The sequence below is a fragment of the Anopheles marshallii genome, chromosome 3, assembly GCF_943734725.1.
Source record: "Anopheles marshallii chromosome 3, idAnoMarsDA_429_01, whole genome shotgun sequence".
In the NCBI taxonomy this organism is placed as follows: Eukaryota; Metazoa; Arthropoda; class Insecta; order Diptera; family Culicidae; genus Anopheles; species Anopheles marshallii.
In genome coordinates this window covers 67609856-67636266 of record NC_071327.1, presented here as the reverse complement: position 1 = coordinate 67636266, position 26411 = coordinate 67609856, and the positions used below count along the sequence as shown (strand labels likewise).

The 26411-nt window shown below is 45.5% G+C and overlaps 2 protein-coding genes and 5 non-coding genes across 7 annotated transcripts in view; 4 read left to right on the top strand and 3 right to left on the bottom strand.

Moving 5' to 3' along the window:
* The window catches only part of LOC128715971 (calcium uniporter protein, mitochondrial), a 104490-nt gene that overhangs the window by 16175 nt on the left and 61904 nt on the right, over window positions 1-26411 (top strand). The window contains exon 2 of the mRNA XM_053810894.1: window positions 10178-10421. Coding sequence (XP_053666869.1) covers window positions 10178-10421 — 244 coding nt within the window. The remainder of the gene's footprint in view (window positions 1-10177; window positions 10422-26411) is intronic.
* Trnah-gug (transfer RNA histidin (anticodon GUG)) lies at window positions 3142-3213 on the bottom strand. Its single transcript has one exon. It is a non-coding gene; the product is annotated as a tRNA-His (tRNA).
* Window positions 6616-6688, top strand: Trnav-aac (transfer RNA valine (anticodon AAC)). The gene has a single exon. It is a non-coding gene; the product is annotated as a tRNA-Val (tRNA).
* Trnah-gug (transfer RNA histidin (anticodon GUG)) lies at window positions 7058-7129 on the top strand. The gene has a single exon. It is a non-coding gene; the product is annotated as a tRNA-His (tRNA).
* Trnah-gug (transfer RNA histidin (anticodon GUG)) lies at window positions 7729-7800 on the top strand. The gene has a single exon. It is a non-coding gene; the product is annotated as a tRNA-His (tRNA).
* On the bottom strand, window positions 8701-8773 carry Trnav-aac (transfer RNA valine (anticodon AAC)). Its single transcript has one exon. It is a non-coding gene; the product is annotated as a tRNA-Val (tRNA).
* Window positions 11781-12818, bottom strand: LOC128715972 (protein javelin). The gene has a single exon (XM_053810895.1). The coding sequence runs from the start codon at window positions 12801-12803 to the stop codon at window positions 11781-11783; it is 1023 nt and encodes a 340-aa protein (XP_053666870.1). The 5' UTR covers window positions 12804-12818.

Below are 26411 nucleotides of genomic sequence, written 5' to 3'. Positions count from 1 at the left end.
ATTTATCTCCACACGATCGATATGATACGGGTCTGGCAGGGTGGAATGTACGCTAGGGTAAGCATTATGTTGATGTTATTGATTACAAGAACAAGCACTTAAACGGTGTAGAGCTGACATTTTCCTTTATAACAACAACCGATTCCAACGTGTGTGTGTGTTTTTTTATGATATGCTATCATTACAGCATGAGATAGTTTTCGAAGCATATGGGTTTTGATTGAGATATTTCCTAAAAGCCACAAAAACTATAGATCGCTGGCATGATTTGTTTGTTATTTCTTGGTAATTCATGTTATTTCGATGAAATTTCTCTCTGCTGGAAGGGGATTTTTGTGGAAAATTTCTCCACGTCTGGTGGCTAATACTATTTTCGATAACAATTTTGCAGTAAAAGCAAATGTAATCCGATAATTTATGAGTAAAGTGCCTTCTGGGTTGCACACCAAGCAGAGCATATGTTCACGCCACCAACGTCGAAGCTCCGTACACAAAGATCAAAGATTGTGTCACCGGCAGTCACCCTAGCGGAAGATGGTTCCGTTTTTTTTTCTTTTTTTTTGCCTAAACTGCTTCATTCCTAGGGCTTTCCGGCTTTGCTTTCATCTTGCAAAATTTGTTTTTATTTCTCTTTTCACCGAAATTCGACAAAATCGACCCGAAATAACGCTGGATATAACGCCACTTGCGAACTACGCACAGGAGCGTGCTGGTTTAAATAGCATCCTTTCGATGGTATTCGCACACATGCCAGGGTACGGTACTGCTGCCACACCCATTGCGGCATTCCTTCACTGCACGTGTGCACCCCCATCTGCGTGGGGGGGTGAAAGCGTGACTAGTTTTAATCATGATTACGCCCGGATTAGTGACCGTAATTTGTTTTATGTATTTCGCTTTCATGCACGTTCTTCCGTTGTCACGGTGTGTTGGGTTGGTCCGAGCGACTAAGACCGAGAAGTCACTCCTAATGGTGTGTGGAATTGGAAGAATCTTTTCCCGCTATCATGGACATGGACATGCCGACACATACGGTGTGGGGGGGTGATACAACATTCGGCATTATATCGTTTTATCGACCGTAATTTGGTTTCTTCAGGTTCGGCGAGTCGCGAAATGAATGAAATTTATAAATTATAGTTGAAATGTCGATTTTATTCTATTGCTTTTTTTATTGTTACCCATAAATTTTGATAAACCAAGAAAAAGCATGCTCATTTCGACCAGCTGCCGCTACATTTTCATCAACCCATCATCATAATGTTATTCCACGCTAATGAATCTGTCACTATGTGTCGAAGCAAATTGGTCCAAAAAAGCTGATGCCACCACACATCACCCTTCCAAAAAAAAAAAGCTTTCGACAGCGCGAGAGCCAACGCAAGCGAGGAGAAATTACATTTTTGGCCCCGCGAGTCATAGTACTCACGCGCCCGCTTTGATCATTTGGCTTTTGGGCAAAATGGCAAAGAATGTTTTATGATTTTCCGCGTCCCCTTCCTTGGTCTCGGCGGCATTGCTTCCGTTGCGTACGGCATACGGTGGACCGGTGGCGCCAACGCCAAGACCAACCGGAACTTTGCAGACTTCACTGTGCTGAGATATTGGGGCGTGGATGTTTTGTCCGCACCAGAAGCATATCAAGAGGAAATTGATCGGACTATTGTTGCTGCTGAGCCTTGTGACTTATTAGAAGCACAATGTTGTTTGTGCAAGACGTGGATGTGATTCAGATGTGTAACTAATTGGACATGATGATCAGATAGTGTAAATAAAGAGAACAACTACTCAATCGTTGGTTTGGAAATAATTGTACGAGAGAGCATTTATGCGAGAGTACGATAAAATATGCTCAATAACTATAAAAATTTACATTTTAGCAAGAGGTTACTGGGAGAGCTTTAAAAAGACTAGAATTTGTGATATTACCAGCATTTTTAAACCAGAAATGTAAAAAAATACTGATCTTAAGCCTTAAGTTTTTTAACAAAATGGCAACCAATTAAAGTTTCAAAAGAGAAGTTTGCTTGGGAATCTATCATTGAGAATCTGAAAAAAGAAACCAATTTACCATCAATTTAAAGAAAAATCCACAATCAATTTAATGAACGCTCTACACAATCTCCGGTTTTTAAGAATTCTCGGTATTATCGATTAAAACGATCCGATTTAACCGAATTCAGAACAAAGGTGTTTTAAGAAACATTGAAATTGTAAGTTTTCATACGAGAATGCGTTTACTGATTCTGATTCTTCGTTGTTTTTCGGAGATCTTCGTAAGCTTCGTGATGTTAGAACTTCTTTAAAATTGAACTGGTTTTTAAAACTTTAAACTTTTCAGGTTGTTTTTAAGTTGCCGTCCCTGTTTCCCCACTTAAATTAAAGCCTGACAGGCTAGGTCAATAATTTATCATTGTCAGATTGATTCACGACTAAATTATTCATCACATACACATTTCTCAAAACATCTCACATTATAAATGATTTCATTAAATCGGCATTTGTTTTATCCCAACCATGGCTATCCACCGTGTATTTGCTTTTTCGTTTTACTATACGCAATGATAGAAGCGAAAGATAAACCCCCCGCGATCGCATTCAATTTCGTGTATTTTATGAGTTGTTGATCTATTTTTAGGAAATGTTTTAGTCCATTCTTATTATAGAAGCAAGCCTTCGGGCGAATGTCTAGTGTACTAAGGTGCTCTTGAGTGTAAGCAGCGCAAAGTAAAACATAAACAGTGACTTGAAGGAGATATAGATTGAAAACGAAAGCAGCGTCTTGGTTTTGAGTACAATGTTTTTAGCTCACTTGTGTATGCTATTATTAGCAGAATATCATATTAAGAATATAAAACACCATGCTTGCAGTTATTTTAACGGTTCACAAGCCAAAGCTAATAACAAAATCTGCATTTACTTTTATTTAATTAATCGGCAGAACAAGAACTAGACGGATTATTAATTCTACGCCGAAATTCTATTGAATATGTCTTATTCTTTCCCTGAATAGTGCTTCATTTTTAAACTTCATACAGAGCGAATTCATTCATATTGTTGGGCAAAACAAAAAGTTTTTCGCCCCCACTTCTTCATCCGTGACAGTGTTTCAATCACAACTTGCGAGGTTGCTGGCAACACTGCCGTGACCAGGATTCGAACCTGGGTTACTACGGCCACAACGTAGGGTCCTAACCACTAGACGATCACGGCTACTGAAGGTGGATGTGTGATGCCGATAGGTTGTGCGATTATTTGGCGGAGATTGTACGATTCGCGTCGCCACGCGATACAACACGCTCGGAAGAAAGCTGATACCAGTCACGCAAAACAAACTTCTCTCGCATCGCGGCCGACTCTCACCGATAGGGAACACTGCGTCCCCTTCCATTTTTCTGTTCCATTCCCATTTTACCGCCCGTTTTTGCCTGAGCTTGCTCACTCACCCCTTATCGCATCGTTCGCGGCGATGTTCGTTGGTTCATTCAACCGCCAGGGCATACTTTCAGGGGAGCACGGTCGTTCGCGATGTTTTTCGTATGCAGCGCATGTCGTTTGGCTGCCTATAATGGGTACCGGTGCGACCGGCCCCGACTGCATAACGCTGCAGAGAAATGCGATACTTTGCTTACGGATGCGTATGCGACGTTGTGCTAAATGTGAGCAATAAAAATGAAATATTGAAGGCGATTAACGTGTTCAATGATTGCTGCTCGATAGGCGGCTCGATAGCCGCTCTTGTGCGGATTATCGTCCCACACGCACATACTGTTTTAAAAATTCCAAATTTGACCACCCGCCCTTCAATTGTTTCTGTACGCCAGCATAATCCGCACGCTGGTAAGTAAATGCGTTAGATAAGCAAAAGTTCGGCTAAGACGATTTTGCATCCGCGCTTCACTTCTTTTATTCCTCCAGGCTCTGCAAACGCCATAAAGCGGGTGCGTTAAATGTAGCAAAAGTTTATCGGTCTAATACAGTGGGACGTGTGCTGCATACTGGCATGGGACGCATAAATGGACGCCCTGCCGAAAACCATACCTGCCACGCTTGGCAGAAGAAGTTCAAGATTACACTTCTCCCTTGACGATGGTCCACAATGGGAAAGATCGTGCAACGATGGTGAATCGAGCTTTGCCCTAAGTGAAACGAGCTTGAAGGATTTCATAATTTGTACGTGTTTAGGGATCACAATGGGATAAGCTGAATGATTTCCTCTTTTTCTGTGTGTGTTGGTTTGCCGTTTTCCCGTGGACAAACTAGAACGGGATGTGTTTGGTCGAGGAAAATTCTCTTCTTCATACTCCCGGGTGCATTGCACTTGGTTCGCAGTGCCAGTGAAAGCGACAACGTACCACACGCTTACATCGGTTCGCAAAGCAGCAACATCTCCTTAACAACGATCGGTAAATGTTCCGCTCAAGGTGAGGGTGAAATTGTGCATCGATTTTCCATTATGCTGCTTTTCCCACCAAACCACAAGAGATCGGTTCTAGTGCGGTTCTAAGTGATTTCTCTCGCCCTTAAATATCATTGCTAAGTGTATTCTAAACATGCCTCAAAGAAAGTTTGCTCAAGGTTCGCTTTAAAGCGGTTGATGAAATTAATTTCGGCGGTCAATATTTGCCTTGCTCACTTGGTGCAGAACAATCTGAACGGTTTACGGTGATGTTGGTGTACATGCTTTTCAAATCATAGCACAATGTTATTTATATTTATCGGCCAAAAGCCATTTGGTATATTGTTTTTATTATCTCTTGGAATAAAAATTGCATCATTTGGGGGAAAATATATGCAAATCTTTTCCTATTACAGTAGTTACGAGAGTGTGGAAAAGTTTGGATTGTTTACGAATTCTATTAAAAAAGAGCAGAATATACCACACTGCACGATTTCTGGAGGAGGCACTATGCTGACACACTGAAAACTTTGTCTTACCATATTTGGCCAAAGAATTCCAAAATTTTTGGAGAGTCTTCTCTATAATTATGAGTTAATACAAATTTCTTGGACCTTGCCTCAAAGAGTGCCGGTTCTGTTCGAAGCTTTCTCGACTGACAGATTGATAGCTTAGTAAATGTATTATTATCGTGATCTTAGTGTGCCAGGCGAGAAAACTTAGAACAAGTTTTTTTGAGCAGAAGGGAGGGTAACTAATTGCTGTTCTATCTCTGCACATTCCTGTATTATTTAAAATAGCTGTCAGTGGGCCAGTCGAGTAAGTTTAGAAATTCTTTTGAGCAAGATTGAGGACATTGCTCCAGATCTATCACGGCAAAAGCTCTATAGTAACGGAATCCAGTAACAGTGCCTACTATGCTAGATGAAATGGAAAACCCTGTAGTATAGTAATGGCTCCTACTTTACCAGTTGATCTTCCCCGGATTGAACTATGATGCATGCTATCCCACACTGTTATATTCATATTTCGTTTTGAAAAATGTGTGCTAATATCTGCAGATTTCTTTCTCACATTTGACCAAGCCCAAGTAAAAAACTCGAGGATCTTGATTAAATTCATCATTTCTTATACTGTTTATTTTTTCAGCACTCTAAATCTTCAATAGAATTCCGTTACCTCCTGCAAGAATAGCATCCAACAAATCTCTCCCTTCTCAAGCAAACCAAATCGATGAGATATTTATCGGGGGTGTTGAAAAACAATCAGAAAAGCTTTGTATCCCTTTTGCAATCGCTTCCTCGCAGCTGCACATCGGCAATACTTCTTCAAAACCCAAGTGAAATCGAATCGAATTAAGCAAAACAAATCCCATTCTTTCCGCTCGAAAGAACGCAGCACATTTCGTGTACGTTCGCACACGGTGCGGTACGATCGATGGGTGATGGATGTTGACAGCAAGTGGCCATCTTGCCTGCATGGGGATGGATAAAGTACAGCAGAAAAAGGAAGCATCTACAACACGATAGATTACTAAGATAAATGTAGAGTTTGATGGCGCACTGTTGAGAACCGGTGTTTTTATGCTTCTGTTGACCAATGTGAGGGAAAAGTTGCCCGCTAGTGGTACGCTTAAGCCACTTTGGCACTGTCATTTATATTCTGTCGGTGTGGTGTCGGTAACATTTTGCCAGCTGAGTGATTTCTGGCGGCATTTTACGTGTTTTGCAGCTATACGTCATCCGTCCATCTTTGGGAGGGCGGCATGGCAAAGGCACGCGAAACACAGCACCGAAGGGGGTGGATAATGTGGATTAGGTGCATACCCGTGGAGTTGTGTTCATATCATTCCGTTTGTTTATCACTTTTACGACAGTTGACGAATCAACGGCGTGGCTGCTATGGAATGATGTTATGCCTATAGCGTTAATAGCTGTTAGTTTCGGATAGCCCTAAATAAATAACGAAAACAACTTGTTTTCTGTTGGGTCAAGGCTCATTTATCTAAAGGTTTTCACGTTTCTTATTTCTATCTAGAATAGCTTAACAGATAGATATAGTTCACTAAGTTGATAAAAGTATCACTTTAATGCAAACTAAGCAACGATTCATAAATGAAATGTAAGAAAGGTTTAGAAATTGAGTGAAGAAAAAAAAATTGTTATGTTTCTTTTCAACACATCTTTAATACCTAACTTTAGAGCAAACTCTTAACAGTTTCCGTGGTGTAGTGGTTATCACATCCGCCTAACACGCGGAAGGCCCCCGGTTCGATCCCGGGCGGAAACAAACTTGTTTTTTTTTCACTTTCTTATTCTCAAAAGCTCCAGTTAAATGTCGACAATGCGATCCAGTTTTTTCACCATGAATGTCTTATATTAAAGTATTGTAAGTTAAATGAACGCCTTAATGGACTATTTTTTCATTATAGCCCCCACATTTCATCAGCATCACTTCCAATCTTTGTTTTCTTATGTTTCGCTTTTGGGTGGGGCGAATGCACCGTTCAATCTTATGCCTTTTAAGCTCCCCGTTCGCCGTACTTTCACTGTGCCCGGTGGGGAGTGATCGAATGGGGCAATTTCATACCCAATTTCAAGTTACAGTTTGCTCCACAAAAAGGCGTGGAGTTGACGGCATTCCAACGTAACATCGAAAGCCGTGATCGTCTAGTGGTTAGGACCCTACGTTGTGGCCGTAGTAACCCAGGTTCGAATCCTGGTCACGGCAGTGTTGCCAGCAACCTCACGAGTTGTTGAAGAAAGAAACACTGTCACGGAAGATGTGTAATATTTTTTGTTGCTATAAACTATAGTTAAACATCTTTTTCTTGTTCGGTTTCAGTATTTTGAGTAAATTAAGTCTTACATTGCGAACTGCTTCAAATCGCATCCCGGACACAACAGTTTGCTATCTATAATAAGGAATTAGTTTCTTAGCTCATAGAGGCTGTTTTTGGAGACCTTTCGGAAATTTTTGTTTTTTCCTTAAGATAATCAATAGTTTAAAGAAGTTTTGACAACCTCAACTTCCAACTGGTTGGCGAACTAAAAGGTATAAAATTGCTGCGCTACCGGATTATTGTGATGTGATGTGGTTGATTTCGTATTTCCGCATTGATTTTTTCATACGTTACACTTGTGTGATTTGCTTGCATTTTGTCGTAAGTGGAACCGTTGTATATTGATTTTGCTGTGTCAATTGTTTCGTATTCCACCTGTGGGAGTGATCGCAATCACCTCGTCATGGGTTAATATTCACCCCAATTTCTGTACAGTTTGCTCCACAAAAAGGCGTTGAGTTGACGGCATTCCAACGTAACATCGAAAGCCGTGATCGTCTAGTGGTTAGGACCCTACGTTGTGGCCGTAGTAACCCAGGTTCGAATCCTGGTCACGGCAGTGTTGCCCCAGCAATCTCACGAGTTGTTGAAGAAGAAAACACTGTCACGGAAGATGTGTAATATTTTTTGTTGGCAACAACTTCACCATCTCGTATACTACTATATCACAGATATCTTTTTCTTGTTGATTGATTGATTGAGTTGATTGTGGCTCTCATTTTGATCACGTCAATTTGCTGTCCATGGCCGGAATCATACTCTAAGTCAGTTTTTTTTGTATGCGTTTTGACGTTTCCAGGCTTATCCGCTTACAGCTCGCCATACAAATGGCAACCCAAGTTAATCTTAGAAAAGAAGAATTTGATTGATTTCCCAATGAAAGCAGCTAACCCAAGCACGACAAATGTCAAAACAAAAAAAATTGCTAGCTGGTCTGAGCCAGGTTAGGCCATGTTTCCCGTGTGCGAAAAATTTTAAACAAAATTTGTTTAACAAGAACAACTGAAAAAGGGTTATTTTAATAATCAGACTTGTACATTATTTCAAATGAATTGAAATTCAAATTAAATTTCTAAAATTTAATTGATTTTTCTCAAATTACAGTTTACAAAAATGATCCCTTGTGTCATTCTTTATGTCAAAATGCTATGTCCTTTACGAATCTGTACAGAATGATACAGCTCGGTATCTGGATTATTTGACAGATACAGGCTTAAAGCTTAAGCTTTCTAACTTAGAGTATGATCTGCCCCTATACTGGTAAATTAAAATGCGTTTTACGTTGGTATGTTTAGAAAAATGGTATGCACCTGTCCTGTCATTGCAAGTCATACCTGTCATTGCAAGTCATCTGCTGTGAATATTATAATTTGTTAGCATATTGTTTGTTTGTTCTGTATATAATGCGTTTTCCCTGTGTCATTTGTTTCGTGTAAAACGTGTACAAAATATATCCCATTGTTTCCGCCCGGGATCGAACCGGGGGCCTTCCGCGTGTTAGGCGGATGTGATAACCACTACACCACGGAAACCGATTGATCGAGTGGTCAACAGTTCGTGTTCCAATAATACCGTTCACCTTTCCCAACGTGGGTCAAACACACTAATCCACCGGTGTGTTCGGAGCCTAAGCCAACGTCAACATCGCCGAAAAGGGGCTCAATCGGGCGATGGAAAGGTGCCATTGAACGTTGAACCTCTTGAAATGGTTCAGCGAGTGTCCTTTCTACCACTGAACAAAAAGCCCCACATTAATCACAACCCGGTGCGTTGTGGCTGTGTTTGGAGGGACGCACCGATGTGTGTCGACCGTAGATTGGGTAATTATGATAAATATTTAATATCCCCTTTCCGACCCTTTCGCGTGTATAATAGCTGGAGGTCAAGAAAATAGCTTTCATTAAGCGCTGTAGGTATGTTTGCTCGATAAGCACCCGGGATTCATGTGGACCATTTTTCAATGTTCTGCTCTGTGTGCACGAGTTAACAACGATTGTTTGATAAATTATAATTATCGTCATACATTAGGTAATGTGTTCTTAATACAGCAGTGTTAATGATACGGCAGGAATTATGTTATGGCGTTACTATTTTCCAAGCTGAAGAATGATTATGATGTCAGTTCGGGTTCGAGGCTACCTTCAGATGTGCTGGTTTGTAGAACTAACAAATTTACAACTTGCTTAAGTAAACATTTATCTTTTTTTATAAAAAAAAACAATAGCAGTTTTATGGGCATCTACATTATTGGGAACATAAATCTACGGTTGCGAATAGAACAAACAACAATCGTATTGCTGGTTATTTTTGTTACGATCAGGTGCTGGTCTATCCAAATATCCTTTGTTATCAGAACGATGAAGTGTCTTCGGAAAGCACTTCAGCTATGACTAACCGCACGGAACTGCTACTTGCGAAGGAACGTTCTCCGTAAGCACACTACGCTATACTTAGTTGCCCGACGGAACTCCATTCCTGCAGATGGACGGAAATGATGTTGGTATTCCTAGGTGAGCTCTAACTTTACCACAATTTACCATAACCGCCGTTGGAAGTTGAAACGGTGTAGTCGTACCGCGCTATGCATCCTTACGAAAGCGGATGTTGAATGGTTTATTCTCTGCTGCGCTCTTCCCGTACGGTGGAGTTGGGTATTCCTGATTTAATGTGATGATGTGAAACCCGATAGAAAGGAAGATAAACTACACTCTAGGTATTTAAATACGTAACGCTCGAAGCGTGCAATGTGAGGCTTATTAAATGTGGTGCGAGCCAGTAGAGTTCAGTAGGCAAACGCAACGTTTGCTGTAGTTTTAGAATAGTTTGATGTGAATAGGTATTAAACTTTTTTACAATTTGTTAAGCATTTCCTACCGTTTTGGTGTGACCTTGCTGCATGCTTATTGACGCTCTTTTTCGCACTTCACTCGTTCCAGGAATCACTGATTGTGTGTGCTGGTCGCCGATTCTCCACCGCGACAGTAGCGAGCGGATGCAGCAATCGTAGCAACAGAAGTACCCGAAAACCCAGCATCATCGAAAGCGTAACCTGTCGCGGATATAGCAACACTTCCAGCGAACGCGACACCAGCAGTGATATGATGAGCAGAAGGCACAGCAGCAGCAGCAGCAGCAGCAGTAGCAGTGCATCCAGCGCGACCACCAGCAATGCTCCGGAAGGTAGGCAGTACTGTAGCGCTGCAGCATGATTGCAGCACTTTAGGCGCCAAAATGCAAATTAACACCAGGGGGTTTGTCGCGCGTTCCGGTCCGTTCGTGCTGCGAATGCAATGCAAAACGAGCGTCTGAAGAGTGTGGGATTTATTAAATCTTAGAGCTAAGATTATGAAGTATCAAGATGATGCTCGGTTAAATTAGCAAGTGCCTTTTTGCAGTCGGTTGCATCATCCGGAAGTGTAGCGCAAAAAAAAGGCACGTTCATTTGCATTGCTCAGCAGGATATCTTATTTCCAGAGTCAATAGTGGCAATTATGCGACTGTTTCGTTTTGCTGCAAGATGTGTTTTACCGACTGAATCAACACAAGGAAAGGCATCTTTCCTTTAGAGTAACGTTTTAATTAACAATCGAAAGAGGTATAGCAAAAGCATAATAAAACTTCCACGGTCCCAGCGGTTTGGTTTAACCATAAATGTATTTTATTTCCAGATTACTTTCGTTTAATAACATGTTACTAGGTAGTTTCGCTACACATCTACACTGTATTTTTTGGGATATTCTCGTCTAGCCCTCTCGGTTGTCTGTGGTTCCTCCGATACTTCCGATACATAACAAACATCGTTGGTCATCTGGTTTTGGTCGGCTCGTTTTGGCAGGATGTAAAAGTAGCCCTCAAACCAGCAGTATTTGGAGGGAGACGAAGGTTAGGTTGTGTTATTATAAATTGCAAAATAAATTACACGCTACAGGCCTGTAACAATCGGCCATTTGCTTTCGTTGGTTTAAGGTTCACTGCTTTGTTGTTTTTTTTTTTATTTGGAATGATGGTGTCCATCCAGCTTTGCCACACTTTGCCGTAAGATGCGTGCGTCGTATGAAAATGGTAAAAACATTCACAGTATATACATAGGACTTCAGGGCGCGGATTGGGTGATTTAAAACAGACATGTCGCGTTGGGGGAACGTTTAAAAATGCGTAAAACTATCAAAATGGGGGAAGAGAACCCTCCAGTACACATTGGTTAAAAGTGCGCATTGGCCATAAAATGGGAGTTTGGTTAAAGGTAGCTGGGGAATAGGATCGGGAATGGTCGCTCTGCCCCGTTTTTTCGTACAGTAATGCTAAGTTTTGCTAGAGATAAGGGCGATAAGAATAAGCGTACATGACTACATGGCCAAACGTGTGCATCTGGTGTGGCATTTGCTTTTGTTTGCGAATCTTCGGCATCCATTTTGTTTTTTTTTTTTTGGTTACGCTTTTCCAACTTCGCATCGTTTTTTTTTTTTTAGGGGGAGATTTGAAATACTTCTGTGTAATACCGCCTTGTAATACCGGTACTGAAATCCGACCCGTGTGCCTTCACTTGCTGTTGAGACTGTCGTAATGCTCCGAAGAGGGGGGAGCATTTGGATCGAGCACCTCAAACTCCTCGAACTCCATGTCGTCGTATTTGCGCTTCTCGATCAGCTTCCGGTCGTTGGCGAAGTACTGCCGCTCGTCGAACCGGCCAATACTGCTCCAGTTGACCAGCTTCGGGGACGTCAGCTCGTCAGCCTTTCGCTGCTCGGCAATGGCGCTCGGCCGCAGATTCTCACTGTGGTCCACCGTTTGCGCTGGCGCCCCATTCGTATGGTGCGGCTCCTCGGCCCCATTGGTGGCCACCGTTTCGGGCGACCCGTTGGTGAAGTTAAAGGTGACCGTTTTGGTCACGGAAGCGGCACTCGTCGGTGCACTCTCCGGCGGTGACTGTTGCTGATCGTGAGTGTTCGACTCCATGGTGACCGACACCTGCGATGGGGACTTTTTGACTGCGGACGGTTGTCTTACCGTGCCGTTACCATTCAACCCGACCAGCTGCTTCATGGTGGCCGCAAACGCGAGATCCACATTTTTATTACGGCAAACTTTGGGTGGACGCTCCATGGATGTGGCAACGGTCGTGGGAGATGCCGTGGCCGTTGGCGTCTCACAAACCGGCAATGACTTTGCTGGGCCTCCCCGCAGAAGCGGCGGTATCAGCAGTGGACCCGGAATCGGTGGTGGCTGCGGAACAGTTCCGTTGGCCGTGACCGGTTGCACAACGTTGATGTGGTTGTTGACGGTGACTGGTTCCACCGGGGCGCTGGGTGACTTTCGGTCGGTGGCGTGGGCACCTTCCACCGTCGTCTGGTTGTTGATCGTGATGGCCGGTTCGGGTTCGTACTTCTCGATACATCGCGACTCGATGATGCGCGGTTTGTTGGCGGTGCGTGTGGCAAGCGTAGCGTTACCGCTCTCCAGCCTACTGACCATATCTCGTACACTCTCCTCCGGCTCCTCGATTGTCGCCTCGGCCGTGCAGCGGGTGGAGTTTTCCTCCGGGAGGATATGACGGCCGCGCATGCGTCCATTCGGTCGCAATAGATCCGGCGGTGTTTTACCGGTTCCGGCTAGCTCTAGCCGGCTGCTGCAGCTATTCGATTTGACCAGCTTGAATTTAACACCTGCGGAAGGATACAATACAGAGGAAACACTTAATACAGCTCGAACGGCATGATGAGCAATGTCGATTCACTCGCACACTTGTGGTTAGTTACAAATGCATTGGGAAGGATCCTTTCGGTTTTATCGGTTGTTCTATGTTTGGGAGGTACAGAGGAGAACTACATGTGGTCTAGAATCTCCGTCAATCATGTTACAAACGAACGTGACAGTTGGCGGTATGAATGGTACGTGAGCTAAACTACATCAGAATGAAGCACAATAATTTATACAACCAAATGGAACTAAGGCTCAACAAAAAAAAACACACGCACATTTCGTTTTCGACATTGAGTCATACACAACATTGCACAAAGCTACCACAAAAAAACGTGCCCCGTGTTTGGACTAGACTAGTGATGGGGTTGATGAAGACTACGCGCAACAGGGTGTCGCGTTACACTGCGTTACCTAATCCACCTTCCCGCTCGCCAGACACCGGCCTTCGTAGACTACCGGGGCACCCGTGTGCATGCCCTCCGTGGTCCTCCTGCTCATCTTCCTCGTCCACCTCGCCCACCACCTCATCATCGTCATCGTCGACGGTGTGCCGGAGGCAACCGTGCGGCTGGCACACCCCGCACTGCCGATCCTGGCCGCGTATCTCCCGCATAATGGCGCGCGTCATCGTGCTGATGTGCTCGGTGCGCTTGTCCAGCACGCGGCCACCGTAGTAGGTGACGGTCGAACCGCACTCGCGTATCTTCTCCAGCACGTCCTGGCTGACGTAGTGCGATTCCAGCTCACCGGCCAGGTGCGATTCCATGCTGGCTGCCACCGCCGACCCGGCGGCGCCCGGCTCATTCTCGCCACAGTCGCACGGGGAGCTTAGGTCACCGCTGGACGATACACCGCTCGACAGGCTGGCCGAGTCCCATTTGCGGATGCCTACGGACAATTGGGGGAGGGGGTGCGTGCGTGTAGGGAGGTTTTTGTTTGTTGTTGAGGAATGGACCGAGGACGAGTTTTGGGGGGGGGGGGGTGTTGAAGTTTTCGGGAGTAGGAGCGGGAATAATATAGAACAATACAGGAGATACAGATGGAATTAGAATGGGTGGATGGAGGGGCGTTGGGGGGATATTTTTGGGGATCACATCGAGTGGGGGAGAGAACGTGAAGAAAGAGAAGAGAAGATACGTGAGGTTAGATGTTTGTTGCAGAAGGGGTGAGGCGGGAGGGATGGTAGAGGGGGCAAGTGACCAGGTGGAGCTCTTCTTTCATTTTGTGTGTCTGCGAGGATCTACTAAAAAGATCAAGGCCGAGATTTCCATTCCATTTTTCCTTTGCTTGCGCCCGGCGAAACAAGATATCAGGATTTGGCAAGGGAAGTGTGTTTTGGTCAGCTCGTATATAGTACATCGGAACATATGTTACACCCCCTGCTTCGATCTAGAATAGTGGCTAAGAAGCAACCGAATTTCGGATGATAACGTACCTGCCGTCCCGTTCGCCTTCGCTTCTTCGTACGCCTGTTTGGCGGCTGTTCCAAGCCGCAATGTGCCCTCGAACAGTTTGCGCACATTGCGCACCGTGTCCGGACTGGGCAGTTCCTCGTCCAGCAGCTCCTTGTTGACCCGGATCGGGTGGTAGAAGAAGTGCTTCTTGATGCCGGACGCGGTGGTCGTACCGGCCGGACGTCTGCCGCCCGGCGCCATCAGCGCACCGTTCGTGATCCGGCAGACGGCCGCCGGGGCCTGGGGCGGTTTTTCCGATATTTTCTCGATCTTCGTGCGGACCGGCTCGATGATTACAACGTTGTTGTGAGCAAGCAGCTCCTGGAAGCTGTAATCCTGTAGGTACTGCATTAAACCATCGAACTGAGCCGCTTTCCGATGGTTTACCAGCAAGTTTTTTTGAAACATCTCCGACTTCATCACCTTGTAGCGCACGTGGTCGAAGTCCAGCTCCTTCGCGTTCTTCGGCTTCACCAGCGCCGCCTGCTTGTGCCCATCCAGCTCGATTATCTCGACCGTCGGGCTGAAGCTCTGAAAGCGCAGCTCGTCCTCCACGTCCTCTTCCGTTTCGAGCTGGTAGGTGGAGTACTTGTTGCGGCCGGCCGCCGACTGGCGCTGCTGGCCGCTCGAGGCCGTCTTGGTGGAACCGGTGTTCCTGGAGCTGTCCGATGCTTCCGATGTCGCCGAGCCGATGCTGGACTTCCGCTCGGCGTTACCGTTTTTTGACAGCGATTGCTGGTAGGGCGCGGTAGAACCCACCGGAGCAGCGGCCACAGACGCGGCTACGCTGCTCGTCAGCAGCTCGTTTTTTGCATTCAACAGCGCTTCCTCCGTGCGGATGGCGTCGCCCTCCGACTCGAGCTGTTCCACCTCGTCCAGCATCTTCGACCAGTAGCTGCGCACGGAGTCCACCTTGTGCAGGAACTCGCGCTGCGTCTGCTGGCCGTTTTTGGATGTCTTGCGCATCGTATCGGCACCGTTCGCAACGGACGACGGTGCCGATAGCTGCTGCTTCGAATCCACTATCTGTATCACCTGCGGTCGGGGCATCTTCGCTTTGTTGCCGGTATCGCACTGATTGCTTTCCACGATCAACGAGTCGAACGATTTGGTCTTTACCTCGTTCGTTTTGATGCAGTTGTTAAAGGTCTTGGTGACGATGATCGGCGTCGAGGTGAAGATGTTCTCCGTGCTGTTGAAGCGTCGCACACCTTTAAACAGTGGACGATCGTTCACGCGATGCTTTATTTCCCGACGTGCCTGTTCCTTGAACGGGTTGGTTTCCTTGAACAGGCTTGAGTGATCTACTTTGGGGCTGCCCTGCTTTTCTTCCGTCCGCGGAAGATCTGCTTGATCGTCGTGGGGTGCTTTCGCGTTCGCAATCGGTATCCCGATAGGTGACGCTTCGTCCTTCTGCACGTCGGGTTGAAGTTCCTTGGGCGGTTTCTTCGGAACGATCGCACCCACCAGTTCGGTTCCGGTCTTTGCCAACGGCACTTGTACCTTTTCTAGCTCCTTTTCGCGCTGGACCGCCTTGGCGGCAACCTCATCAACGATCACTTTCCTTCCGCCGAGCTTGACGGTTGGTGCTAGCGCTAGCGGCACCTTGGGCTGCGTCGGAATGGGCTTGAGCTTCGTGCGCACCTCACGCAGTGCGTCCGGTTCCGGCTTTTGACGCTCCTTGCTTTCAAAGTGAATCTTGGTGGTCGTCTGCTTGCCGACGGTGCTCGCAAAGGTAGAGTAGATAACGGATGAATGGGTCGGCTTTGCTTCTGCCGGTGTTACGACGATTGCCGGTGTCGGTATCTCCAAATTTTCCTGCGGCGCAACGATGGTGATGTCACTTTCCTGATCACTATTTCCAGCGACGACCGAATTTTCGTAGTCAAGTTCCACGCCGAGATCGGGCAGGTATACCTTTCCCTGTACTTCTTTCGTAGGCGTTTCGACCACCTCGATCGAGGGAGCACCCTTATCCGACTCCTCTAGCGAGGTGTCCTCGTCGGACGGAGGCCGCGTTAGGTTAAGGTTCGCTTTGTTGAGGCGTGGCAGTGAGTCAAACTCACGTTTACGACTTGCCGCGTCCCCGTTGTGTTCGTTATCGGCAATGCGTCTCAGTTTCGCATCGATGCGCTCTGAATTTCGCAAAATCTTACAGACGTCCGCATCGGGCAGTGAGTTGTACTGATAATCACTGTCGACCGCTTGCAGTGCCTTATCCTTTCTGCTGATCGGATTCCCTGGTGATGGTGAGGGGTCGTTCCCCGTGCCGAACTCTTGCCGCAACTTCAGATTCGAGATGATCGACAGTCGTTCGATCGTGCTGCGTCCCGTGTTGTGTTTGGTGTAACGCCGCAACGAATCGTTCGGATGGATCTTCTTCGGCTCGACGCCAACGATTTTCGGCTTCGGTTTTGTCACCTGCCCGTACAGGGTATCGATCGTACTTTCGGTACTTTCTAGATCGTCTACCTCGTGGAACAATTCTTCGTATTCCTCAAACTGAGCCTCGATCAGTGCCTCCTTGCCACGCCGTCTTTGGGAGTCCTCGGTTGGTGTCGATGGTTGCTCATCCAGCAGCTCCTTCTCGTCACTTTCCGACGACAGATAGATGGAGTCATACGAGATAACGCTCGAACTCTTATGCGACACCTGGCTGTCCTTGATTTCAATGATCGTAATACCGCTTTCGTCCTCGTCCCGCGGCCCAAACTTGTTTGGCCCGTGCCGCTTCCGCACCGTGTCAAGTGTCGCAACGGACTTGGTGCCAATCACGCGCGTGGGCTCCTCTCGCAGAGAAAGATCATCCAGCAGCTTAAGGTCGGCATCGACACCGGTATCGGATTTGCTGCCACCGGACACGCCAGAATACTGGCTGTGTACTTCGACCTTGGAGACAAATTTGGTCGAATCGCTGCGGATGGAATTACGGCGGCTACCGTCGAAACTGTTCTGCTGGTGCAGCGAGTGCTTGAAGATGGATGAATCGATCGAGTCAAGATCGCTCTTGTCCGTGTGCCATGGGAATGGTTGCTGCTGGCCACCATTCGCCGGTTGCGCGGAGGACGAGAACCGACGAGCTAGCGTGTACCCGTTGGCGTCACCTTCCGGCGTCTCCGGTACGTCTCCGTTATCGTCGTAGATGTAGCTAAAACTGCACAAAGATGAAGGATCAGTGGGCGTGTCTACTATGGCCCTCACGGACAGAAACGGAATCTGAAATGCTTACCGTTCCTTGAAAAAATTCCTATCGATCAGCTTCGCTCTCGGAATTAGCTGAGATCTTCTAGCGCCGCCACGTCCGGGGAGATGTAGATCGTTGTACGACTCCTCGCGTATCACGGCGAGGCTACGGGTACGGCGCAGGCTGCAAGCTTCCCCAGTGTCAGCGTTGTAGAACTGCTGATGTTGCTGCTGCTGCTGTCCAGTTTGCTGCAGCTGCTGCTGCGAACCGTGATGGTGGTGATGATGGTGATGGTGGCCACCGTGCTCAGACGACTTATCGTACGCGATCACCTCCTGGCTGCGGTGGTGTCGCTTCTTACCGCCCGACTTTCCGCCACCCCCGGCAGTCCCTGTTCCTGTGCCGGTTGCTGCTGCTGCGGCTGCCGCGGTTGCGCCAGCCGATGAACTGAGACCACTGTTGCCACTACCTCCACCGTTAGCCCGTGCCGCCTTCGGATTGACGCCGTACAGATCTTCGTACTCCTCCCGGCGGCTGTCTATGCGCGAATATAGATCGTACAGTCCTGAGTCATAGTCGCGGTAGCGAAACTGACCAGCACCCAAGCCACCGCCAGTGATGCCCCCGCCGATGCCGCCGGCGATGCCACGGTAGCTCGTCGGTAGATCTATATTCGACAGGGACTTCTGACGCCACCCGGATCCTCGGCCCGGCCCTCCGAACGAGTTGGACGAGTCACGGATGCGCACGCGGTCCACGTAGTTCGATGCTGAGTCGGAATTTCTGTTTTATGCGGGAAAATAACGAATTGTTGAAGAATTAGCATAAGACGTCCAAGAAATACAACGCTCTGTAAAATAAATTTTCGCAGTGATGGGATATAATTGATTTTGTGATAGATGTCAATATTTTAGGATATAAGATGGAAGTATTTTGGTCGGTTTAATTTATATCAGTTAAGTAATCTCATTCTTTAGTGGCCTAGTCATACTACTTCTAACAGTCTCGGAATCTCAGGGTCTCGTGTTTGCATGTTCAATTTAATAAATCCAAGGTCATAGAACGAATCTCATATGAATCAGACATTGTAAAGAGCTTGAAGGGTTGAAGTTCCAAGACCTCCAACAGTTCCGGAGTTCCCAACAAGATGACTCCAATTTTTTTAAATAACAGTCAATATTTTGAAGTGGATGTCCAATGATACATGTGCACAAAACCATGCATACAGTGAACGTACGAGCTCGCTTTGTGACATACAGCCTACCAATTAGGCTGACAGAAAACTCAAACAAAAGCCGTATGAATCATCAGCTTTTAGACTAACATCTCGTAGTGCCTTTTACAGCACCCAGTGTCATGCGCATGCAAATTACCTCTCGCGCGCGCCCCTCATTTGATATGCCGTACCCAAGCTTTTGCCTCCCAAAAATACACCTTACAATGACCTTCCGCCTGAAAACTTCAGGCCCGGTGTCGCCCGACCAATAAAGCCCTCGCTCCGGACCTGCCAAACCACCGTCAGCAACCACCAGCTACGATTAACCCCATGACATCCACTTCCGACGGCTCACATGGGCCTCACGAGCATCAAATTGCATGCTTCCGCCATCGTAATGAAATGAAACGTCACCACCAGCACCACCAAATAACGCGGCCGGCAGGTCTATGGCATGGAAATCACCGAACAGGAACGTCCTCGAAAACGTTCGCCGTATAAAAGGGGGGCCCTTCGCGCCAGCGGTCGACCCGGGGTAAGCCTTATGCGCTTGCAATTGTTTCCGTTTCTCCTGGTGGTGAAACGAAAATGGTGCTTTGCTTTTTTATCGAAACGGCATTTCATCATGGCACGCGCGAGGGCTCAATCACACCAGTTGGGTCGAGTTTTGGACGCGAACGCTCGCCGTGTGTGTTTGTATTCGTTGCACTTGGGCACACGCGATCTCGAAAGGAAAAGTCAAGGAACGGACGCGAAGGAACTAAACCGGTAGGCACACGGGGCGGTAGGGCTGTTGACCGTTGGTATATAGAGGTTTCCTAGACCTGTCTGCCCCGGTAACGTAAACCATTATGGATTTTGCAAATAGGTTGTAATGATCATCTTCATTGCGCGAAGAATTTGCTAACAAACGAAGGTAGCTGTGCGTGTGCATGAAGGCACTGGTTGACGGCAATGTTAATTGGACGGAAAGGTGCATTGCAAGTGAGCGTAGATCAAATATGAATTTTTAGTCGCCGATGTGTTGCCTGGTGAAAGTATTTGACTTTCAATATGAGCATTAATTTAAATTATGTATGAAATCTTTGTTTTATGTTTGGGTTGGATTGGAGGCATGAAATTTAAATGAATTCATGAGATAAGTGAACTGTTGAAGTTATCATAAGAATTTGTTTTAATTACCTTTAAAATAAGCTTCAAAACTTAAGAGATCAAAGGATAAAAAAAACTTAAATAGGACCATTCTGGTACGGCAGATACAAAAATCTGATGAACTACGTTTTTTACTTCTTTACTCTTCATAGAGTTGTCCTTCATTTTATAGCAATTAGTATAAGACTTTGGCTCCAAAATACACTCTGCTGACATCCACTAAGCAATTCTTTACTCAAGGGGAACATTTGTTTCAACCTATTTTAAATTTAAGACAGAATGAAGTGGCGACCCCTGTATGCGTATGCGACGTTGTGCTGTGGTAAATAATAAATTTGATTTTCCAGGTCACATGATTTTTGATGGAGTGTAAATATTAGCATTACGCTCAATTGTGACCGTCCATTTTCCAGAAAGCAGAAGTTAACGACCCGGTGACGTACGTCATCACACGACGACGAGTCACAAATTATCATCTCCGGCGACGGTCTGCGCCACTCGCCATTGTATCCTTTTTCTGCTTCCGCCAGAGTTAGCAGACATTTGCCAAAAACAAAAAACAAACGAATGGAAAAAGAAATAGAGCAAACATGAAATGCATATTAAAACAGTCATCCCTATTCTTACTTTTCACATCCATCCGGAGGTTGTAAAAGTGCATGTAAAAAAAGGAAAAATATAAAATCTTCACATTCTACCTGCCAGGCACTGTACGGCGGCCACCCCCCCAGATTGGGGAGTGGTTTGGTCGGTGCATGCTAAATGGTTTGTTTATTGTGACTCAAATGTTTGCATTTGGTGTCATCGTTTTTTTTTTTGTTTTGCTTCTTATGTTTGTACTACTCAACTTTCCGCAAGCACCGGTGCTCGGTGCTCGGTGGGTCGTGAGGTTTTGTTTGACACCGACGCTTCAAATGCATTCCAAAAAAGAAGTTAAAATAAACGGACGATCAAAACTTTCCTGGGCGGGTGGGTAAAGCGTTGGAACTTTCTCCGCGCGTTGGTCACTTATCGTTCGAACGCCCTGCCCCCCCACACAGTTTAACCTGACCCACATCTCACCGGAACGACCTCCAATCTTACGTGGTGTTGCCCTTGACGACAGTAACCTAGCACGGGGTAATCAATCGGTCACGAACCGCCGCGCGTTGCCGAAGGAAACTCCCGTGCGCACGGCGTAAGGTGATTGTCGACGGTACGCGAACCCTTGTCCGCCCTGCGTTAATTACACTAATCATCAAGCCAGGAGTGGAGTGCCCACTATGCAAATGGCATGATCAAACAGACAGCAAACACCCCTGCTGGACAGGTTGGGCGTTTGGGGTTGGAAAGTTGTGCAAATAATATCTGGACGCTGATCGTAATAATTATCGCTCGTGACATTCTTCATCTGTCACTACAGGGCTGGGTAAAAATCCGTCGCTCGTCTAAACATTCCCCGAAACCATGCAGCTGGTTTTTGTAAGACTTTGTTAAAATGCTGAATGCTTTTCACTCGGTAAAGTTTACGATTTCCAACCATCATCGGACCGTGCCCGGCGAATCGGGTCGGGCATCCTTCCATTTTGGGTATCTATTTTTAACAAAGTGCTTGCCATGTCCGCAGTGCGCGGCGAGTTGTGATGTGAAAAAGGACGAAATTCATCCACGTTCTACGCAACTTTTAGTGTGCACTGTAATAAAACGGTCTCGAGGGACCCAATGCTGGAAGCGAATGGTTGATAATTTATGTTTCGGTGGACGAACAGGCAGGTTCGTCCCCGGGACCAGCGAGAGAGTACCAGAGTACCAGCTCGTTAAAGCTGATTACGACGAGGTCTGTTCGCTCCGTTCAGCGGTAGGGGGAGACAACTTTTGGAGTTCGCTGTAGCCACCCCCCACTCTTCCAGGGGGTAGACGAATAATATTGTGTCCCCACCACCCTGGAGATCACTGTCAAGGCTCCCAAGTTTCCTGGGGTGACCAAAAAGTTTGCAGTGAAGTGAAGTTCTCAAATGATATCCGGCAACATTTGCTATCGTTTCTTTTTGTTTTCCTTTTTTAGCGCAAAAAAAAATGCGAGAGTATCTTTACAATTGCACCATAATCACAGCAACTTCCTGGCAGAGCGCTGGCATAAAGTGGTTTTGCGGGCACATGGGCACCGTTGATGCAGGACAGCTCGACTCAACATTGCAAAACTTTTCCCAACCGACGGCCGGCCGGCCACCGCTAAAGCTCATCCATGGAGACGAACTTTAAGACACCCACGTCCATTTTCTGGCCGGCTGTTTTCCCGCCGGTGTCCCACCGAAAACACTGCTGGACGGAACCCATCTGGTACTGGGTTTTCGGTGTGTTTCGGTGTGTTTTGAGCGAATGCGCGCATTTAATCCGATATTTATGACGAACGGAAGGCGAAAGTAATTTATGCGACTTTGTACATTTCTTTTGTGTGAGTTTTTGTTTCGTTTTTTTTCGTTGTTGTTGTTGTCTAGAGTTTTCCAAGGAATGGAAAGAAAATTAAGCCCAGAAGTAAACAACCTCCCACTCGAATCGTATTTAGAAGGCAATGTGTTAATATTCTCTTGTGCTTAAAGTTGGGTATTACATTTTATTATTGTTTTATGCATTGGAAAGCTTATTAAAAGCATTGAAAAGCTTTCATACAGTTGGGAATGAGGCGGCATGCGTGTGATTTAACTTCCACCCGCAGCAACTGACCGGTGCGCGGTTCTTCAACCACGTCCCTAGCGGACATTAATATAATACGCGACCTGGATGGTGAAGTCAATCCAATCAATTTCACGACACCGATCGATGATGGACCGGTGATTCGTTTTTCGTTCGTTTTAGCTTGCTCAATTCATCACCGAATGCTAGGCACCGGTACCAGGTACCAGAGACCACGACGAAACCGTCTGCATTTCTACCCGATGAGTCGCTTTCGATGTTGTGCCCGGTGAGCCATAACGTTCAGCATGCGATCATGGTGGTATACGGTCGAAATAATAACCGAAACTCACGAAAAAAACGGTCCGAATCGAAACTCGGGAACTTATTCGCTATGCAGTTCTGGTCGAAAATGGTTGGAACCGGATTTGCCCGCATGTAAAGCGATTGGTAAACGGTTCAAATTGGAACAACCACTGCGTCGGAGCCCGCCCAAAGGGGGGGTGTACTTACGGCCCGCACACGTGGAGAATGTTTCGAAAGAGCTGAGCTGAACAATCCGCTGCCGTTCGTTTTTGCTGGCAGGAATTTCGGGACCCAATCACTATGCTTTATTGATCATGTGGGAAAGCAATGAATGGAAATCATGGGGCGTAGACCATCGTTATTGATTGTGAATATATCAGGGAAAATTGAATTGTTTGACAGCACGTGTTAAAGTAAAATATTCACCAAGAATTAAAGTCGGGAAATTTCGTCAGTATTTTCTTATTTTTCTGATAACTGTAAGTAAGCTACGTTGTTAACTGAATGAACTGTTGTGTTCCTCAGCAACTGTTTTGTTATTAAAACTCAATTTCCTAATGTATGTCCTATATATTCCATCAGTTGCATAATGACCTTGATTTATCCTATTCCATATAGTTAGATAACGATCAATCATTTTCTACAGATGGCAAGTTCTGATGAGATTTTATCCATTATCTCAGGCATGGTATCGTTTGACCGCTCTCCACAAGTCACCTTACAATATCTAATATACAGCAAATTAGACGTTACAAAAACAAACTTTTTAATTCACAAACTTTTTTACACTGTCCAGATCATCATGATCTCTACCATGATATCAATTTTATTTAATTCCATACACACACACACAGCACGGGCGGTTCGAACTAAAAAGCCTCAGGAAGATCACATGGCAATGGAACCTTTTTTTTTTGTCTTCTTGTCGATTCGATGTTGATCGATGGTCACGTTTTTATGGTAATTTACTTGAAGCGACGCATGCACGTCGGACGTTTCGCGACACGTGCTTAATAAGTGTGTTTTTTTCCTTCGTGTGCACCATTTTGTTGACCAAAACTGGTGGAAGATTTTTTAAAGCAGAAAGTCTATGGTCTATTGTTTTTTTTATATAGACTTTATTTGGTTAGACATAAGCTCTGAAGTAAGTCGTGATGTGCAATTTAAGTTTATTTGTAAAAAAATATTCATTTACTCCAGGGAGAAAGTGTGTTTCAATCACACGGTTGGAATAAAAATGATTTATTATACGTAAAAAGTTCAACTCATTTAACACAATTGGAATATGGTAATTGGCGAATTATGTCTTTTTTTACTCAATTCTTCAGAAACTAGCAGACAAAATGTTTCTCCAAAAAAGCTCATAACCTAACTTTATTGTTTTGTCATTGCTCAATAAACACTCCAATAGTTCAATGTCATAAAAAAGGCCGCTATCTCCCCAACAATCTGAATGGTCTTCAAATGCTCATTAAACTCTTTTTGCTGATAACCTTTTATCGTTAACCATTTCAGCAAAGCGGATCACAATCCCAGCCCTTCCGTTTTTTTTATCAACGCCTAACAAAAGGCTTTACACTTGATGCGCACGGATATGCGTGTACTTCAGAACCAACACAACAATAAAAAAATGCCCTGGACCTGCTTTAAAAACACACATTAAGCATTGTGCAACAAATGGTGACACTTCGTCACCAACCCATCCAAAACACCGTCCTCCCCTCCCTGGAGCTGGCCACACGGAAGTAAGGCTCACGTCAAATCCGCTCCAATGTTTCTGCCCATTCGTCCGCGACACATGGAACGTGATCGTAAAGCTTTACGACGCCGGTTTGTTAGGGAAGGTTAAGAATACAAATGGAAAATAAACTGCAAGGTAATGAAAAATGACCCAAAACGTTACACGCCGAAACTGCCAAACGTGATCGTGTGCAGTTGCGTGCAGGAGGCGCCTCAAGAGGGGGTTTCCACGCATGCAACGGCAGGATTAGGGAAGCTCTTTAATGGCGAAAACAAGAAGTAATGGAACGAAGTTTCTGAACGCAATTCATTGCCTTTTTTTTGCCACACGAGCCAACGGGTCGGATGACGGTAATTTTTGTGCGCTGTTTCAAATTGCATAGCCCGATGTCGATGATCGTTGGGGAAACAGTTCGTTTCAGCTTGATGTTGATGATTTTAGCAGAAACAGTCATGCTTAATATACTCTTTATAACTGTTTTTAAGCTTCACGTTTTGCCTTACGTTCCATAGCTTCCAGAATGATGAGCTCAGAATCGTTGAGGTTTTCCGTGCCGAAAGCAATTAAACGCGGCAAATGACTTCCGCTAATCAATAGGTGGGCAATGTTTGACGTTTAGAATGTTCGTAAAGTCATGCCGGGGGGTTTTGTTTTTTTTTTTGCTTTTATTTAATTTCGTCGAGTCCTCCGTGGCGGTTCTAATCAATTTGAAACTCAAATCCACCATAAAGGGCGAAAATCTCCCAACGCACATTTCACGGATGCAACAAACATTCCTCGGATTTTTGTTTTGGTTTTGTGGCAAAAAAGCCTCCAAATGTACAACGAAAGGAAAAGAACTTCAGCCAACAAAAAAAACCCCACCAAAAACCGAACCAAACGCATGGTGTTTCGCGTGCGCTGCCGTTTTTCCCAACGCGGTTTCAGAACGTTCCGAATTCCGCCAACTAACCACGGAATCGGTAACGTCCAATTAGTTGTGTGTGCGTGGGTTGTTTGTATCTGCAACTTTTTTTTTGTTTGCTTATGGCACGGTGGATTAATTCAGTTTTCCACATCGCCATGGCATTGAATCTCGTCGCATCATTGGTGGTGGGCGTTGCGATTAAACCAAAAAAAAACAAAAACACAAACCACCCCAGTCGAAAGCTCCCACAAAAGTGCACACAACAACGAAAAAAATACAATCAAACCAACAACCATTTCTCTAGCGAATTGCATCGTGTCGTGAGCAAATATTGAAATGGACGAACACTAATAAAAGGAACAAGGAAAAAATCTAATGCGCGAGGGGCATTCGGTTTTTCGTCCGCACGCAACAAACCGACGACGAAATGGAAACGTCGCTAGCAGAAGAGAGTAACAACAACATGTGCGGCAAGCTGTTACACGTTGCAGGGTGCAACACATCCTGCTGCACGGCGCTGTGTTCTTTTAAAGGTGGTTTACCGCGGTGGAAAAGTTCGTTAATTACCAGCACAACCTCGCGCGTTCTTTCGGCCCCGCCAGCAAGGACAGTAACCCTGGACCGGGGATGGTTTTTTTTTGCGGTTTATTAAGTGGTGAGCTTCAATAGATTTATCGCCAATGGTTCATACAGCATGATTCATTCAGTTTTATATTTCAGAAATTAATTTTCCCTTCACGATCCTCTTTCCTTTTTCACGATTGCATGTTAATTTTCCTTTCATGTTTTTGTTGTTTTGTTTTCTATTTTGCCAGCCGTAAGTCGATGGGCAATTTTTACTTTCCGCAGGCGGGTTTT